Below are 18,778 nucleotides of genomic sequence, written 5' to 3' on the forward strand. Positions count from 1 at the left end.
AGGAGAAAGGTCAACGCTGCAGATCGTCCTGATTATGACATTTTTTCTGTAAGTCGGTGCTTATAAATGTTTGAATATATTACTTACATGTTGGGCGATCATTTATGGCCTCATCCAAGATAGGCTGAAATGTCGGGCAAGGAGTCCTGGTTTATATTTTTGTGATTAGTGCTTGTCCTCCACTGGTATAAACAGCAGAACATCTAATTCTCTTACCTCAAGTCATACCCACCGCTACAAGTCTCACGTTCACCTTCTTTTAATCATACTCCTCCTGCTGCTGGTGACATCTCTCCTAAACCTGGTCCGGTTACACCTACTGTCACACTCCTGTTTCATCTCCCATAGTAAAATCCCTAGGCCACCCAACCCTAACAATCTCATTTCCATTAACCCATTGCGTTTATCACCTGTCTTTTCTTGTGCTCTCTGCAATGCGTGCTTGCTCCGTGTGTAACATACTGGCAACCGTCCACAATCTGTGTCCAACTCTTTTAGCCTTCAGCAATTACTAAAACATGGCTGTCTTCTTCCGACACGGCTTCCTTTGCTGCTCTCACACTTGGTGGTTTCTATTTTAGTCATACCGTGAGGTGAGAAACATGGTGGCAGTGCTGGGATCCTACTCTCTGTCCTTCACATACCAGTACCTGCCTCCTCCTTTTAAACTCCACTGCATTCACCTCTTCTCTCCTCTCTTTCGGCATGGTAATTATCTATTGCCCTCCGGGACCAACCTTCCAGTTCCTTGACAACTTTGCTGCCTGGCTACCTCAGTTTCTCTCAACCTCCTACTCTCCATGTTGCACACTCTATTGACCTACTATTTTCCTATGTCTGCTCGCTATCTGACTTCAACTATCTCCTTTTTCCCACTTCAGACCATCACCTTTCTATATGCTCTCAGTATCTCGGCTAAACCTACTTCTCGTCCATCTTGCCTGCACACCTGTAGAAATCGGCACACTGTGGATCTCCAATCTTTCATACTTACTCTCTTACTACCTTCAGCTCTCTTCCACCTGCACTACCCCCGTTGTCTGCCCAAAAAACAAAACTATTACTAGCCAAACACAAACTTACAAAACATTCCGCCTCCACCAAAGGTCACCCCCACTGTGATTCTCTGCTTCTTTCCCCCAGCCACCGAGGATGAAGTTTCTTCTGTCTTCTTTATGCCTCACTACCTGCCCTCTCAACCCTATCCCTTTTATATTTAATATCTTCTCTTCCTCACTTCACCCTCACTTTTGCTCTCATTTACATCTTCAACCTATCCTTTTCTACCCGTTAGTTCATATCTCCTTTAAACCACACAGGTCACTTCCATACTCTGGAAACCCTCCCTTGACCCCAATTCTCCTGCAAACTTCCAACCAATTTCACTGCTTTCTTTAGCATCAAAACTACTGGAAAAACTAGTTTGCAACAGACATTATTGATCAGGGAAGCCTACCGCTCAACTCTGTAATCCATGCCTTTAACATACCTAATAAACGCCCTCATCTCACTCGTGTGTTAACATCATTCTCACCCCCTCATCCATGTAGATCAGCCATGTCAAACTCGCGGCCTACAACTAATATTTATGTGGGCCACGGCGAGGGAGCACTGAGTGTAAGCTCTCCCTGCTCAGCTCCCCGCAGTGATGCTGGTAGCCGGAATATGAAATCACTCCGGCTCCCGGCATCACTGCGGTGCGCGAGGGAGCTGAGCAGGGAGAGTTTACACTCCCTCACTGCCTGTACGCCACCTGCCCAGCAGCCCCACTAGACCCCAGGTAAGAAACCAACCGTGTGTGTGTGTGTGTGTATATATGTATGTGACGAGACCAATCTCGCCACATTGCATTGGAGGAGCCTGGTCGCCCGCCTGCTGCCTTTTGGATTATGGACCGGCAGCTAAAGGGTTAATTTTACTGTGCAGAAGGATTTATTTCTCTCTTTCTGCACAGCCGTTCGGTAGATTCTATCTACCGAACAAACAGCCTGTTTGCAACCTCCCCAGAGCCATGGGAAGCCGGCCGGCGCTGTTAATTGGCCACTCAGGAGCTGTAGTGTGCTGCCAATTTACCTCCCTGAAGCTGCGGTTAACCGCAGCTTAATTGATTGTTACTGGGTGGCCGCTGTTACACTTAGCGGCCGCTAGATGGCGGTGTTCTGGAGCTCCCCGGGCAGCCAGCGCTTTTCTGCCCGGCTTTCATGCACCAAACCCGGACACTTTTACGTGCAGGCACCGCTGAACCTCCAGCCCCTGGTTCTAATTCGTATGGATTAAACAAATGCATGTAAATTCGGTAGTTTGTATAGGTGAATGTTTTAACCCAGATAGCCAAGCCATGCCATGCAGCATATTAGTGTAATTAAAGACTCTGGCTCCATGGCAATTAAACTATATTCACTGAATGCTGATAGAGACTGACTGGCAGGAGTGTAAGCCGCTTGGGAGCTTTTCCTGTTCGTCTGCTAGCAGCTATTCGTGAGGTTCCAGTTCGGGAGTTTGGAGTGCTACCTTATTCCCTTGTATGCAGTTCCGGAGTTTGGTGCATTCACTTATATCCAATTCGTGAGTTTTGGTGATTTTACAGTAGCTGTGCCTGTCTGTGAAAAGGGGATTATCGCCTAAACGGATTTTAACCCCTTGTCTGCTGAAACGGTCCGTTACAATGTGTATATATATATATATATATGTGTGTGTGTGTGTGTGTATGTATGTATGTATGTGTGTATATATATATATATATATATATATATATTGTATAGATGTCTGCATGTCTGGCTGTGTGTGTGTGTGTGTGTGAGGGTTTCAAGGAGTAACGGGAGGATCCGCTATGCCAGAGGCCGGACTCTGGACCCTGCTAGTTGGCTGTTTTTTAAAATGTATTTATTTATTTTTAAACCGGGGCAGTGCTTTAGTAGACGGGGGGACTAGGATTTAGTAGAGGGGGGGGGGAGAGGAGGGCTGGAGTTTAGTAGAGGGGGTGAAAATGTAAACCTTGTTTATTTGGCCCTTGCTAGCCTTTGAGTTTGACATGCTTGATGTAGATTGTAAGTTCCCACGACAATAGGTCCATCATCTCCTTCTGTATTCCTTTGTCAAATTTTGTATTGTCTCTTTGTTATATTGTAATGTGTTTTCATTTGCGACAATAGTAAAAACATGGACAGTGCTGTGGAATGTGATGGGGCCTTATAAAATAAATAAAATAATAAAAATAATTATTGGCCATCTTTGCTCAGAGCAGATACAAGCAAACCTTGTATTTAGCAATCCTTAATAAGGGCAACTTAAACCCCTTCTGTTAGGGGCACAGGAAGCCACTTCCTGTTTTCAGCCATCTTTGTTAGGGGCACAGGAAGCCACTTCCTGTTTTCAGCCATCTTTGTTAGGGGCACAGGAAGCCACTTCCTGTTTTCAGCCATCTTTGTTAGGGGCACAGGAAGCCACTTCCTGTTTTCAGCCATGTTTGTTAGGGGCACAGGAAGCCACATCCTGTTTTCAGCCATCTTTGTTAGGGGCACAGATGGCCACTTCATGTCTTAAGCCATATTTCCTAGGGGCACAAGAGGAGACTTCCTATCTTAAGCCATTTTTGTTAGGGGCACTGATGTCCACTTCCTGTCTTCAGCCATATTTGGTAGGGGCACATTAAGCTACTTACTGTCTTCAGCCATTTTTGTTAGGGGCACAGAAAGTCACTTCTTATGCTTTCCATCTAGAGCAGGCTTCCCCAAACTCCGGCCCTCCAGATGTTGCTGAACTACAGCTCCCATGATTCTCAGCCTATCTATTTCAGTCATAGAATCATGGGAGTTGTAGTTCAGCAACATCTGGAGGGCCGGAGTTTGGGGATGCCTGATCTAGAGGCACGGAAAGCCACTTCTTGTTTTCACCTATTGTTATGTGGGTAATATCCTGTTAGGGGGGTTCAGTAAGGAAATTCCAAGTAGTTTACTGTAAGTGAGAGTAGTTTCTGACTTTTAATGCTGTTCTCTTTAACATGGCTTTTTTTTTAGCTGAGGCCATGCTGTAGCTATGAGCCGCTGGCAGCTTGCCGGACGATGTATGTTGTCTATAGATCCAGTCTTGACATTTCAGAAGGTGTCAGGATGAAACGTAACCCACAGTCTAAGAAATAATATACACACGAGCCGGAGGTATCATTCCAGTATTTCTATTATCCCTCTGTGCGTTTTAATATCTTTCTTAGGCGTGAATGAAAACTGAGCTGTACAAATTGTTTTTTGTTTTGTTTTGTTACTGGAGTGGTGGAAAGTACCTGGAATCCAGTCTGTTTAAATAATGCAGACAGATATAAATCATTCTAAACATGCAACCGAAACCTCCCCTTGGCTCTGATGCCCACGCTAATTCTATGCTCTTTCTGTTTCAATGAGCCGCATTATCTATCTGTTTTCCCAGAGTCATTGAAGCTGAATTAAGTTTGTTGAGGTTAAGGATCAGAGGAGATGTAGTCTGCAACGTCTGGAGTGCCCAAGGTTCTCTAGCCCTGCGTTAGTGTATTCTCTTTCGTTACCAAGGATATATAAATCTGATTGCTATTATGTAGTCAGGGAGGATTTGTTTCCCCTCTTTGTGACATATTTGGAAATGGATACAATTGTTTTTTTTGGGGGGGGGGGGGGGGGGAGGGGGCCATCAGCTGCTTCAAATGAAATGTGGCATTTCCTGTTTGGTAACTGCCAGCCATCTGTGTCTAAGCCTGTTACTACAGCTATAAGGTTATGGTGTAAGGAGGTCCCCATGTCTCCCCGCACACAGTGTATTATAACTGCAGCTATAAGGTTATGGTGTAAGGAGGTCCCCTGTCTCCCTGCACACAGTGTATTATAACTGCAGCTATAAGGTTATGGTGTAAGGAGGTTCCCTGTCTCCCCGCACACAGTGTATTATAACTGCAGCTATAAGGTTATGGTGTAAGGAGGTCTCCTGTCTCCCCGCACACAGTGTATTATAACTGCAGCTATAAGGTTATGGTGTAAGGAGGTCTCCTGTCTCCCCGCACACAGTGTATTATAACTGCAGCTATAAGGTTATGGTGTAAGGAGGTCCCCTGTCTCCCCGCACACAGTGTATTATAACTGCAGCTATAAGGTTATGGTGTAAGGAGGTCCCCTGTCTCCCGGCAGAGAATGCTGCAGGGAAACGGTTTACAGAAACCTGGTATGTAGACACGCATACTTGAAATTAATAGAAGAATTAAGGTAAGACCAGTATGAACAGAAAATATCCTGCGACAGGCCAAGTTGTGCCATAAATGTTCACCCGGAGTCACAGCAGTCAGCCAGTTACTGTCGTGCAGACTCAACAAAATGAACATTTATAAATCTACGTTATCAAGTCGTCTGGAGAGGGGCTGGCTATGGGTGTTAAGGAGATTCATGGTTCTTGTCAAACTTCTCCCACTTCTAAATTCTAAGTTTAAAATATTTAAAAAATTTCTACCAAAATCTGAGGAGAAATGTCAGCCAAGAGGCACGTTTTTGGAAAGAATAGTTGTGTAAGTTTTTCCACCGCCAAGTGACTGAAGCCTGTCGGTATAGATTTCTGACTAATTGCAACAGATGGACGTTATCAATACAGGCTTAGACACAGATGGCTGGCAGTTACCAAACAGGAAATGCCACGTTTCATTTGAAGCAGCTGATGCCCCCCCCCCCCCCCAAAAAAACAACAACAATTGTATCCATTTCCAAATATGTCACAAAGAGGGGAAACAAATCCTCCCTGACTACATAATAGCAATCAGATTTATATATCCTTGGTAAAGAAAGAGAATACAGTATGTGCGGGGAGACAGGGGATCTACTTACACCATAACCTTGTAGCTGCAGTTATAATACACTGTGTGCGGGGAGACATGGGGACCTCCTTACACCATAACCTTACAGCTGTAGTTATAATACATTGTGTGCGGGTAGACAGGGGACCTCCTTACACCATAACCTTGTAGCTGCAGTTATAATACACTGTGTGCGGGGAGACAGGGGACCTCCTTACACCATAACCTTATAGCTGCAGTTATAATACACTGTGTGCGGGGAGACAGGGGACCTCCTTACACAATAACCTTGTAGCTGCAGTTATAATACACTGTGTGCGGGGAGACAGGGGACCTCCTTACACAATAACCTTATAGCTGCAGTTATAATACACTGTATGCTGGGAGACAGGGGACCTCCTTACACCATAACCTTATAGCTGCAGTTATAATACACTGTATGCTGGGAGACAGGGGACCTCCTTACACCATAACCTACACAATGAATATATGCTACAAGTTGAAGTCCCCCTTTAAAATCCTTTAAAAAATATCCAAATATAGTCTGTCTATGCAGCGCTCAAGAACATCCGGTATTATACTGACTTTTGCAGCATTGCTATATGCCTTTAGCCACATTGTAAACGTTATAAAGGCGGTCTGATAACCTCCTTATCAGTGGCCCGCAGACACAGCCATGTGGCAGAGGATAAAGGGTCATGTGACGTGTTTCCCCATGAAGTAACGCAGCCATTTAAAGACATACTAATCCTGAAGATACACAGTGACAAAAGTATAAAGGTGCAAGCTAGACTCTTATAAAGATTTTCACTGAAGTCAGAATTTTGGGGGAATTCAAATTGAATTCCAAATTTAAAGTCAAAGTAGTCAAACTAGAAAAATTCTCCAAGCCATCTATCTGTCCAGCTCGACTACTTTGTCCTTGAGTTTGAAACTCTCTTTGAATTCCTGACAATTGTCCCTTTAATAAATAACTGTTAAAGTTAATAATTGTATGTACACATTTAGTAACAATATGCCTAACTCAATGTCTGCCTTGAATGCAGCGTAAATAATGCAATAAATACATAAACAGTTTTGTGTTTTGTGTCCCATCGTGGTGTGAAGATACGCGGTATGTGTTTGACCTTGTATTGTTGTTTGTTGTTGTTACTGTGTCTGACCTTGTTTTGTTACACGAAGGATAGAGTGATGATAATATAGAGCGGAATTAAAGGGAGATTTCGTTGGCATTGTGGATATTACGGAAGGACAGTCTGTAGTTTGTTGTTACTGGGTGGAACTGCCTGATCAGTGGGGAACATGTTCAGTTCCAGTCTTAGGTGGCGGCTAATCTTGTATAGTTTATTTTATCTCTTGCCAAAACTCCCTAATGTTTTGTTTTCCTATTTATATATTGTTCTCCCTTTGTGAAAATTAGTTCCTCAATCGCCCGTCACTTCTGCTCAAATCAAATCCTCCATGTTACAACCTTTATCTAAATATCAGCAAAGAGCTGACACTCTTCCAGGGATATCAGAGGGGCACAGCGACCCCATATCCATACAGGGCAAGAAGATCTGACCAAGATTGTTTATACATAAGATCTCATATAGTCTAGTAATTCATGATTGCTAAATAACTCCTGATACCTTAGGCTAGATCCAGTATGGGTTTCCAAGTAACCACTTAAAGGGACACTCTGGTCACCATAACAACTTCACCTAAATGGAGTTGTTATAGAGCCAGGAGGACCTCAGGCACACTCTCTTACCTTAATGGGTTAAGCCATTCTCGATCTGACGGTCCCCCAGGTGGCATCTGGCTTCTGAATCTGTTTCAGGAAGAGTGGAGTGCCGCTGGGCATAGGTGCCGCCAATCCGTATCTCCCCAATGATTGGCTTAGAGTGCTCATGGTGACCTCCAGGCACCATAACAACTTAATTTAGATGGGCGCCAGAGCGTACCTTTAATGATGTAGTCCTTGTACTAACTTTAACCCCTTAAGGACACATGACATGTGTGACATGTCATGATTCCCTTTTATTCCAGAAGTTTGGTCCTTAAGGGGTTAACATTTAAAGTTACCCTGCATATGTCAGTATGAGTTCAAGATCCTAAGCTATTAATAAAATAAACTGGGTATCTATTGGAATAAACCAATAGTATGGACAGGACTCCGTGTAAATGGAAATAAAGTAAATAATAGCAATTGAAAATAAATCGTATCAATTACACATGTATCAGCTAGTGGGGTCCTTACCTCCCATAATGGTTGGTAGGAGGAATCCTAAACTAGCGGAAATATATATTATAGTAAGGGTTCTACACCTAGTATAGTGGGGAACTAGTACATATTAGGAATAAACATGTAAAAACTCGAATAAAAAAAACAGTCTTTTATATTGATGTGTGCTTTGTTGACAGGTTTTATTTGTACTAATAAATACTACGTTTTTGGTACACTGTCTGCCGCACTATATAATTGACATAGGAATTTTAACCCCTTCTTTGGATGCCTATATCTTTTTTTTTTATTCAAGTTTTTACATGTTTACTATTGGTTTATTCCAATAGATACCCAGTCATTTTAACCCCAGGTGGTGTTTTTTTCGGGACAGTGATACAGTGGTGGTGGTGGTCATTTTTTGGTCTCATTTTACTGGTACTTACCCCACCGTACAGTTACTGATTATTAAGAAAATAAAACTTGCTTCGTCAGATAAGAAAATATTTCAGCTTTTTACGAGGAATTCTGATTCTCGGGCACCTAGATACGTTTCTCAGAGCTGACTGACCTTGTATTCACTAAACCGACTGCAAATGTTTATATAGGTCACAAGAACAAGTGTGTCAAAGCGATCAGCTTACATAGAAAGGAAAATTACAGAAAACTAATAGAATTCTAACCCTTTTCTACCCAAATTAACCATAACACTACAATGAAGATCTCCAGGGCCCCACTAGCTGATACATGTAGTCATTTTGAATTCTCTGGTCAGTTCTCCACAATTCATAGCTTAGTGAATAATCCCCAATGCACTTTCAGAATCAGTCTGTGGCGAACGAGCGTATGTTTTACACAAACTTGGATAATGGATACCTTACAAAGAATATTCCCTTGGAACAATATAGTTTTTATATGGGGGGGGGGGGGAATATCTTTTATTTTTATTATTTTTGTGTCCACTTTTCAGTTAGATTCACAACTCTACAGAACTCACCGTTTAGTGATTTATTTTGTCATTTTTATATAAATATATCTGGTTGTGTTTTGGTACTGTTGTCACACTAATCATTTTCTTTTGCATAATTTTTCTGTGGTTGTAAAAATTTGTGTGGATAATGTCCAGATCCTGTAACCTATCAGCCGTCGGATGTTCTGCACTGCATGGCATGTTATCTGGTAGTGGAGAGGTTAAGGGATGGTGGTCTGTTACGCCCCACCTGTTTAATGCGTTTGCCTGTCTGTGTGACTCTGATTAGAACGAATTATAAAGATCATTTCAATGTGTTCCAGGCAAACCATGAAGGGAAATGCCCATATATGCTGGTACCGTGCCCAGCCTGCAAAGAACTGATCCGCTGCCTTGACAAAGACTGGCACAACGAGAGAGAGTGCCCGGAAAGAAAGCTAAACTGCAGATACTGCAAGCTGTCCTTTTACTTTCCAGAGATTAAGGTACAGCCCACCACCCATATTAACCTCTTCCTGTCCATTCTATTCTATGATAACGTCAGAGTACGGGTGTTGAGTGCGCCCCACCTAGAATTTGGTTATTATATGTCAGTGCTGATGGTGTGTGCAGCGGGTAGGCCAGAGCTTACATCATATGACAAGCTTCCTTAATTTACACCCATTTTAAACCACATAAAATCTCACTTCCTTCTTTTTTTAAACATGCATTAAACCAGGATGTATCAATTTAAAACGGCAATGCTGTGTGTCCACTAAACCGCATTGAATAAATAAGAGTGGTTGATTTAAAGTTCCAAATGTATTATCTGTATACATAGCTGGAAACATAAAAATGCCTGGAGTGTCCCTTTAATAATATAAACCCACCCAGTATAACTAACTGTAACCTAACCTACACAGTGCACCTAACGTGTGTGGGAGCCTGGAGTGTCCCTTTAATAATATAAACCCACCCAGTATAACTAACTGTAACCTAACCTACACAGTGCATCTAGCGTGTGTGGGAGCCTGGAGTGTCCCTTTAATAATATAAACCCACCCAGTATAACTAACTATAACCTAACCTACACAGTGCACCTAACGTGTGTGAGAGTCTGGAGTGTCCCTTTAATAATATAAACCCACCCAGTATAACTAACTGTAACCTAACCTACACAGTGCACCTAACGTGTGTGGGAGCCTGGAGTGTCCCTTTAATAATATAAACCCACCCAGTATAACTAACTGTAACCTAACCTACACAGTGCACCTAACGTGTGTGGGAGCCTGGAGTGTCCCTTTAATAATATAAACCCACCCAGTATAACTACCGTATATACTCGAGTATAAGCCGAGTTTTTCAGCCCATTTTTTGGGCTGAAAAACCCCAACTCGGCTTATACTCGAGTCACTGTCTGTATTATGGCAATTTGCATTGCCATAATACAGACCGGGGGAGAGGGGGGCTGGCAGAGCTGTAACTTACCTCTCCTGCAGCTCCTGTCAGCTCTCTCCTCCTCTGCGCCGTCCGTTCAGCACCTCGGTCAGCTCCCAGTGTAAGTCTCGCGAGAGCCGCGGCTCTCGCGAGACTTACAGTGTGAGCTGATAGAAGGAGCTGCACGGACGGCGCAGAGGAGGAGAGAGCTGACAGGAGCTGCAGGAGAGGTAAGTTACAGCTCTGCCAGCCCCCCTCTCCCCCCCACTGAACTGCCACTGGACCACCAGGGAAGGAGCCCCCCTCCCTGCCATATATCAAGCAGGGAGGGGGGACGAAAAAAAAAATATATAAATAAAATAAAAAATAATAAAAAAATAATAATAAAAAAAAATTAATAACAAAAAAAAGGGGGATAAGGACCACTATGGGAGGGGGGGGGGGGGATAAGGACCACTATTGGAGGGAGGGGGGTATAAGGACCACTATGGGAGGGAGGGGGGGTATAAGGACCACTATGGGAGGGGGTGGGATAAGGACCACTATGGGAGGGAGGGGGGTATAAGGACCACTATGGGAGGGAGGGGGGGGGGTATATGGACCACTATGGGAGGGATGGGGGGGGATAAGGAACACTATGGGAGGGAGAAGGGGGATAAGGACCACTATGAGAGGGAGGGGGTGGGATAAGGACCACTATGGGAGGGGAGGGGGAAGTAAGGACCACTAGGGGAGGGGAGGGTAAGGACCACTAGGGGAGGGGAGGGTAAGGACCACTAGGGGAGGGGTGAGTCAGGACCACTGGGGGGGGGGGGGGGGGTGAAGGAACACGGGGGTGGGGAGGTAAGGACCACTGAGGGAGGAGGAGGGGAAGTCAGGACATATGGGGGGGGAGGGGGCGGCAAAAATGTTTTTGCCTACGGCGGCAAATATCCTTGCACCGGCCCTGCACACACTGCATTCACACACTGCATTCATACACACACACACTGCATTCATGCACACACACGCTGCACTCATACACACACGCTGCACTCATACACACACGCTGCACTCATACACACACGCTGCACTCATACACACACGCTGCACTCATACACACACACGCACACACTGCATTCATTATACACACACTGTAAATAAATATTCAATTAATATATTTTTTTTAGGATCTAATTTTATTTAGAAATTTACCAGTAGCTGCTGCATTTCCCACCCTAGTCTTATACTCGAGTCAATAAGTTTTCCCAGTTTTTTTGGATAAAATTCGGGGCCTCGGCTTATATTCGGGTCGGCTTATACTCGAGTATATACGGTAACTGTAACCTAACCTACACAGTGCACCTAACGTGTGTGGGAGCCTGGAGTGTCCCTTTAATAATATAAACCCACCCAGTATAACTAACTGTAACCTAACCTACACAGTGCATCTAGCGTGTGTGGGAGCCTGGAGTGTCCCTTTAATAATATAAACCCACCCAGTATAACTAACTATAACCTAACCTACACAGTGCACCTAACGTGTGTGGGAGTCTGGAGTGTCCCTTTAATAATATAAACCCACCCAGTATAACTAACTGTAACCTAACCTACACAGTGCACCTAACGTGTGTGGGAGCCTGGAGTGTCCCTTTAATAATATAAACCCATCCAGTATAACTAACTGTAACCTAGCCTACACAGTGCATCTAACGTGTGTGGGAGCCTGGAATGTCCCTTTATTAATATTAACCTACACAGTGCACCTAACGTGTGTGGGAGCCTGGAGTGTCCCTTTAATAATATAAACCAACCCAGTATAACTTACTGTAACCTAACCTACACAGTGCACCTAACGTGTGTATGAGCCTGGAGTGTCCCTTTAATAATATAAACCCACCCAGTATAACTAACTGTAACCTAACCTACACAGTGCACCTAACGTGTGTGGGAATCTGGAGTGTCCCTTTAATAATATAAACCCACCCAGTATAACTAACTGTAACCTAACCTACACAGTGCATCTAACGTGTGTGGGAGCCTGGAGTGTCCCTTTAATAATATAAACCCACCAAGTAAAACTGTAACCTAACCTACACAGTGCATGTAACGTGTGTGGGAGCCTGGAGTGTCCCTTTAATAATATAAACCCACCCAGTAACTGTAACCTAACCTACACAGTGCCCCTAACGTGTGTGGGAGCCTGGAGTGTCCCTTTAATAATATAAACCAACCCAGTATAACTTACTGTAACCTAACCTACACAGTGCACCTAACGTGTGTATGAGCCTGGAGTGTCCCTTTAATAATATAAACCCACCCAGTATAACTTACTGTAACCTAACCTACACAGTGCATCTAACGTGTGTGGGAGCCTGGAGTGTCCCTTTAATAATATAAACCCACCCAATATAACGAACTGTAACCAAACCTACACAGTGCATCTAACGTGTGTGGGAGCCTGGAGTGTCCCTTTAATAATATAAACCCACCCAGTATTACTAACTGTAACCTAACCTACACAGTGCGACCAACATGTGTGGGAGCCTGGAGTGTCCCTTTAATAATATAAACCCACCCAGTATAACTAACTGTAACTTAACCTACACAGTGCCCCTAACGTGTGTGGGAGCCTGGAGTGTCCCTTTAATAATATAAACCCACCCAGTATAACTTACTGTAACCTAACCTACACAGTGCATCTAACGTGTGTGGGAGCCTGGAGTGTCCCTTTAACAATATAAACCTACCCAGTTTAACTGTAACCTAACCTACACAGTGCACCTACTGTGTATGGGAGCCTGGAGTGTCCCTTTAATAATATAAACCCACCCTGTGTTACTAACTGTAACCTAACCTACACAGTGCATCTAACGTGTGTGGGAGCCTGGGGTGTCCCTTTAATAATATAAACCCACCCAATATAACGAACTGTAACCAAACCTACACAGTGCATGTAACGTGTGTGGGAGCCTGGAGTGTCCCTTTAATAATATAAACCCACCCAGTATTACTAACTGTAACCTAACCTACACAGTGCATCTAACGTGTGTGGGAGCCTGGAGTGTCCCTTTAACAATATAAACCCACCCAGTGTAACTGTAACCTAACCTACACAGTGCAACCAACATGCGTGGGAGCCTGGAGTGTCCCTTTAATAATATAAACCCACCCAGTATAACTAACTGTAACTTAACCTACACAGTGCCCCTAACGTGTGTGGGAGCCTGGAGTGTCCCTTTAATAATATAAACCCACCCAGTATAACTAACTGTAACCTAACCTACACAGTGCCCCTAACGTGTGTGGGAGCCTGGAGTGTCCCTTTAATAATATAAACCCACCCAGTATAACTAACTGTAACCTAACCTACACAGTGCATCTAACGTGTGTGGGAGCCTGGAGTGTCCCTTTAATAATATAAACCCACCCAGTATAACTAACTGTAACCTAACCTACACAGTGCACCTAATGTGTGTGGGTGCCTGGAGTGTCCCTTTAATAATATAAACCCACCCAGTATTACTAACTGTAACCTAACCTACACAGTGCACCTAATGTGTGTGGGAGCCTGGAGTGTCCCTTTAATAATATAAACCCACCCAGTAACTGTAACCTAACCTACACAGTGCACCTAATGTGTGTGGGAGCCTGGAGTGTCCCTTTAATAATATAAACCCACCCAGTATAACTAACTGTAACCTAACCTACACAGTGCATCTAACGTGTGTGGGAGCCTGGAGTGTCCCTTTAATAATATAAACCCACCCAGTATAACTAACTGTAACTTAACCTACACAGTGCACCTAATGTGTGTGGGAGCCTGGAGTGTCCCTTTAATAATATAAACCCACCCAGTATAACTAACTGTAACCTAACCTACACAGTGCACCTAATGTGTGTGGGAGCCTGGAGTGTCCCTTTAATAATATAAACCCACCCAGTATAATTAACTGTAACCTAACCTACAAAGTGCATCTAATGTGTGTGGGAGGATTGAGTATCCCTTTAATAATATAAACCCACCCAGTATAACTAACTGTAACCTAACCTACACAGTGCATCTAACGTGTGTGGGAGCCTGGAGTGTCCCTTTAATAATATAAACCCACCCAGTAACCTTAACCTAACCTACACAGTGCACCTAATGTGTGTGGGAGCCTGGAGTGTCCCTTTACTAATATAAACCCACCCAGTATAACTAACTGTAACCTAACCTACACAGTGCACCTAATGTGTGTGGGAGCCTGGAGTGTCCCTTTAATAATATAAACCCACCCAGTATAACTAACTGTAACCTAACCTACACAGTGCAACTAACGTGTGTGGGTGCCTGGAGTGTCCCTTTAATAATATAAACCCACCCAGTATAACTAACTGTAACCTAACCTACACAGTGCATCTAACGTGTGTGGGAGCCTGGAGTGTCCCTTTAATAATCTAAACCCACCCAGTATAACTAACTGTAACCTAACCTACACAGTGCACCTAACGTGTGTGGAAGCCTGGAGTGTCCCTTTAATAATATAAACCCACCCAGTATAACTAACTGTAACCTAACCTACACAGTGCATCTAACGTGTGTGGGAGCCTGGAGTGTCCCTTTAATAATATAAACCCACCCAGTAACTGTAACCTAACCTACACAGTGCACCTAATGTGTGTGGGAGCCTGGAGTGTCCCTTTAATAATGTAAACCCAACCAGTATAACTAACTGTAACCTAGCCTACACAGTGCATCTAACGTGTGTGGGAGCCTGGAGTGTCCCTTTAATAATATAAACCCACCCAGTATTACTAACTGTAACCTAGCCTACACAGTGCATCTAACGTGTGTGGGAGCCTGGAGTGTCCCTTTAATAATATAAACCCACCCAGTATAACTAACTGTAACCTAACCTACACAGTGCATCTAACGTGTGTGGGAGCCTGGAGTGTCCCTTCAATAATATAAACCCACCCAGTAACTGTAACCTAACCTACACAGTGCACCTAATGTGTGTGGGAGCCTGGAGTGTCCCTTTAATAATATAAACCCACCCAGTATAACTAACTGTAACCTAGCCTACACAGTGCATCTAACGTGTGTGGGAGCCTGGAGTGTCCCTTTAATAATATAAACCCACCCAGTATAACTAACTGTAACCTAACCTACACAGTGCATCTAACGTGTGTGGGAGCCTGGAGTGTCCCTTTAATAATATAAACCCACCCAGGGTAACGAACTGTAACCTAACCTACACAGTGCATCTAGCATGTGTTGGAGCCTGAAGTGTCCCTTTAATAATATAAACCCAACCAGTATAACTAACTGTAACCTAACCTACACAGTGCACCTAACGTGTGTGGGAGCCTGGAGTGTCCCTTTAATAATATAAACCCACCCAGTATAACTAACTGTAACCTAACCTACACAGTGCACCTAATGTGTGTGAGAGCCGTGAGTGTCCCATTAATAATATAAACCCACCCAGTATAACTAACTGTAACCTAACCTACACAGTGCATCTAACGTGTGTGGGAGCCTGGAGTGTTCCTTTAATAATATAAACCCACCCAGTATAACTAACTGTAACCTAACCTACACAGTGCATCTAACGTGTGTGGGAGCCTGGAGTGTCCCTTTAATAATATAAACCCACCCAGTATAACTAACTGTAACCTAACCTACACAGTGCACCTAACGTGTGTGGAGCCTGGAGTGTCCCTTTAATAATATAAACCCACCCAGTATAACTAACTGTAACCTAACCTACACAGTGCACCTAACGTGTGTGGGAGCCTGGAGTTTCCCTTTAATAATATAAACCCACCCAGTATAACTGTAACCTAACCTACACAGTGCATCTAACGTGTGTGGGAGCCTGGAGTGTCCCTTTAATAATATAAACCCACCCAGTATAACTAACTGTAACCTAACCTACACAGTGCACCTAACGTGTGTGGGAACCTGGAGTGTCCCTTTAATAATATAAACCCACCCAGTATAACTAACTGTAACCTAACCTACACAGTGCATCTAACGTGTGTGGGAGCCTGGAGTGTCCCTTTAATAATATAAACCCACCCAGTATAACTAACTGTAACCTAACCTACACAGTGCATCTAACGTGTGTGGGAGCCTGGAGTGTCCCTTTAATAATATAAACCCACCCAGTATAACTAACTGTAACCTAACCTACACAGTGCATCTAACGTGTTTGGGAGCCTGGAGTGTCCCCTTAATAATATAAACCCACCCAGTATAACTAACTGTAACCTAACCTACACAGTGCATCTAACGTGTGTGGGAGCCCGGAGTGTCCCTTTAATAATATAAACCCACCCAGTATAACTAACTGTAACCTAACCTACACAGTGCATCTAACGTGTGTGGGAGCCTGGAGTGTCCCTTTAATAATATAAACCCACCCAGTATAACTAACTGTAACCTAACCTACACAGTGTATCTAACGTGTGTGGGAGCCTGGAGTGTCCCTTTAATAATATAAACCCACCCAGTATAACTAACTGTAACCTAACCTACACAGTGCATCTAACGTGTGTGGGAGCCTGGAGTGTCCCTTTAATAATATAAACCCACCCAGTATAACTTACTGTAACCTAACCTACACAGTGCATCTAACGTGTGTGGGAGCCTGGAGTGTCCCTTTAATAATATAAACCCACCCAGTATAACTGTAACCTAACCTACACAGTGCATCTAATGTGTGTGGGAGCCTGGAGTGTCCCTTTAATAATATAAACTCACCCAGTATAACTTACTGTAACCTAACCTACACAGTGCATCTAACATGTGTGGGAGCCTGGAGTGTCCCTTTAATAATATAAACCCACCCAGTATAACTAACTGTAACCTAACCTACACAGTGCATCTAACGTGTGTGGGAGCCTGGAGTGTCCCTTTAATAATATAAACCCACCCAGTATAACTAACTGTAACCTAACCTACACAGTGCATCTAACGTGTGTGGGAGCCTGGAGTGTCCCTTTAATAATATAAACCCACCCAGTATAACTAACTGTAACCTAACCTACACAGTGCATCTAACGTGTGTGGGAGCCTGGAGTGTCCCTTTAATAATCTAAACCCACCCAGTATAACTAACTGTAACCTAACCTACACAGTGCACCTAACGTGTGTGGAAGCCTGGAGTGTCCCTTTAATAATATAAACCCACCCAGTATAACTAACTGTAACCTAACCTACACAGTGCATCTAACGTGTGTGGGAGCCTGGAGTGTCCCTTTAATAATATAAACCCACCCAGTAACTGTAACCTAACCTACACAGTGCACCTAATGTGTGTGGGAGCCTGGAGTGTCCCTTTAATAATGTAAACCCAACCAGTATAACTAACTGTAACCTAGCCTACACAGTGCATCTAACGTGTGTGGGAGCCTGGAGTGTCCCTTTAATAATATAAACCCACCCAGTATAACTAACTGTAACCTAACCTACACAGTGCATCTAACGTGTGTGGGAGCCTGGAGTGTCCCTTTAATAATGTAAACCCACCCAGTATAACTAACTGTAACCTAACCTACACAGTGCATCTAACGTGTGTGGGAGCCTGGAGTGTCCCTTTAATAATATAAACCCACCCAGTATAACTAACTGTAACCTAACCTACACAGTGCATCTAACGTGTGTGGGAGCCTGGAGTGTCCCTTTAATAATATAATCCCACCCAGTATAACTAACTGTAACCTAACCTACACAGTGCATCTAACGTGTGTGGGAGCCTGGAGTGTCCCTTCAATAATATAAACCCACCCAGTAACTGTAACCTAACCTACACAGTGCACCTAATGTGTGTGGGAGCCTGGAGTGTCCCTTTAATAATGTAAACCCACCCAGTATAACTAACTGTAACCTAGCCTACACAGTGCATCTAACGTGTGTGGGAGCCTGGAGTGTCCCTTTAATAATATAAACCCACCCAGTATTACTAACTGTAACCTAGCCTACACAGTGCATCTAACGTGTATGGGAGCCTGGAGTGTCCCTTTAATAATATAAACCCACCCAGTATAACTAACTGTAACCTAACCTACACAGTGCATCTAACGTGTGTGGGAGCCTGGAGTGTCCCTTTAATAATATAAACCCACCCAGGGTAACGAACTGTAACCTAACCTACACAGTGCATCTAGCATGTGTTGGAGCCTGGAGTGTCCCTTTAATAATATAAACCCAACCAGTATAACTAACTGTAACCTAACCTACACAGTGCACCTAACGTGTGTGGGAGCCTGGAGTGTCCCTTTAATAATATAAACCCACCCAGTATAACTAACTGTAACCTAACCTACACAGTGCACCTAATGTGTGTGAGAGCCGTGAGTGTCCCATTAATAATATAAACCCACCCAGTATAACTAACTGTAACCTAACCTACAC

At 43.7% G+C, this 18,778-nt stretch overlaps 1 protein-coding gene across 2 annotated transcripts in view; it reads left to right on the plus strand.

The window, feature by feature from the left end:
• The window catches only part of TRAF2 (TNF receptor associated factor 2), a 55,773-nt gene that overhangs the window by 13,747 nt on the left and 23,248 nt on the right, over positions 1-18,778 (plus strand). For both annotated transcript variants that reach the window (XM_063432989.1, XM_063432990.1), the window contains one exon: positions 9,303-9,464. In XM_063432989.1, the coding sequence (XP_063289059.1) occupies positions 9,303-9,464 (162 nt within the window). The remainder of the gene's footprint in view (positions 1-9,302; positions 9,465-18,778) is intronic.

Source organism: Pelobates fuscus, chromosome 9, assembly GCF_036172605.1.
Source record: "Pelobates fuscus isolate aPelFus1 chromosome 9, aPelFus1.pri, whole genome shotgun sequence".
NCBI classification, from domain to species: domain Eukaryota; kingdom Metazoa; phylum Chordata; class Amphibia; order Anura; family Pelobatidae; genus Pelobates; species Pelobates fuscus.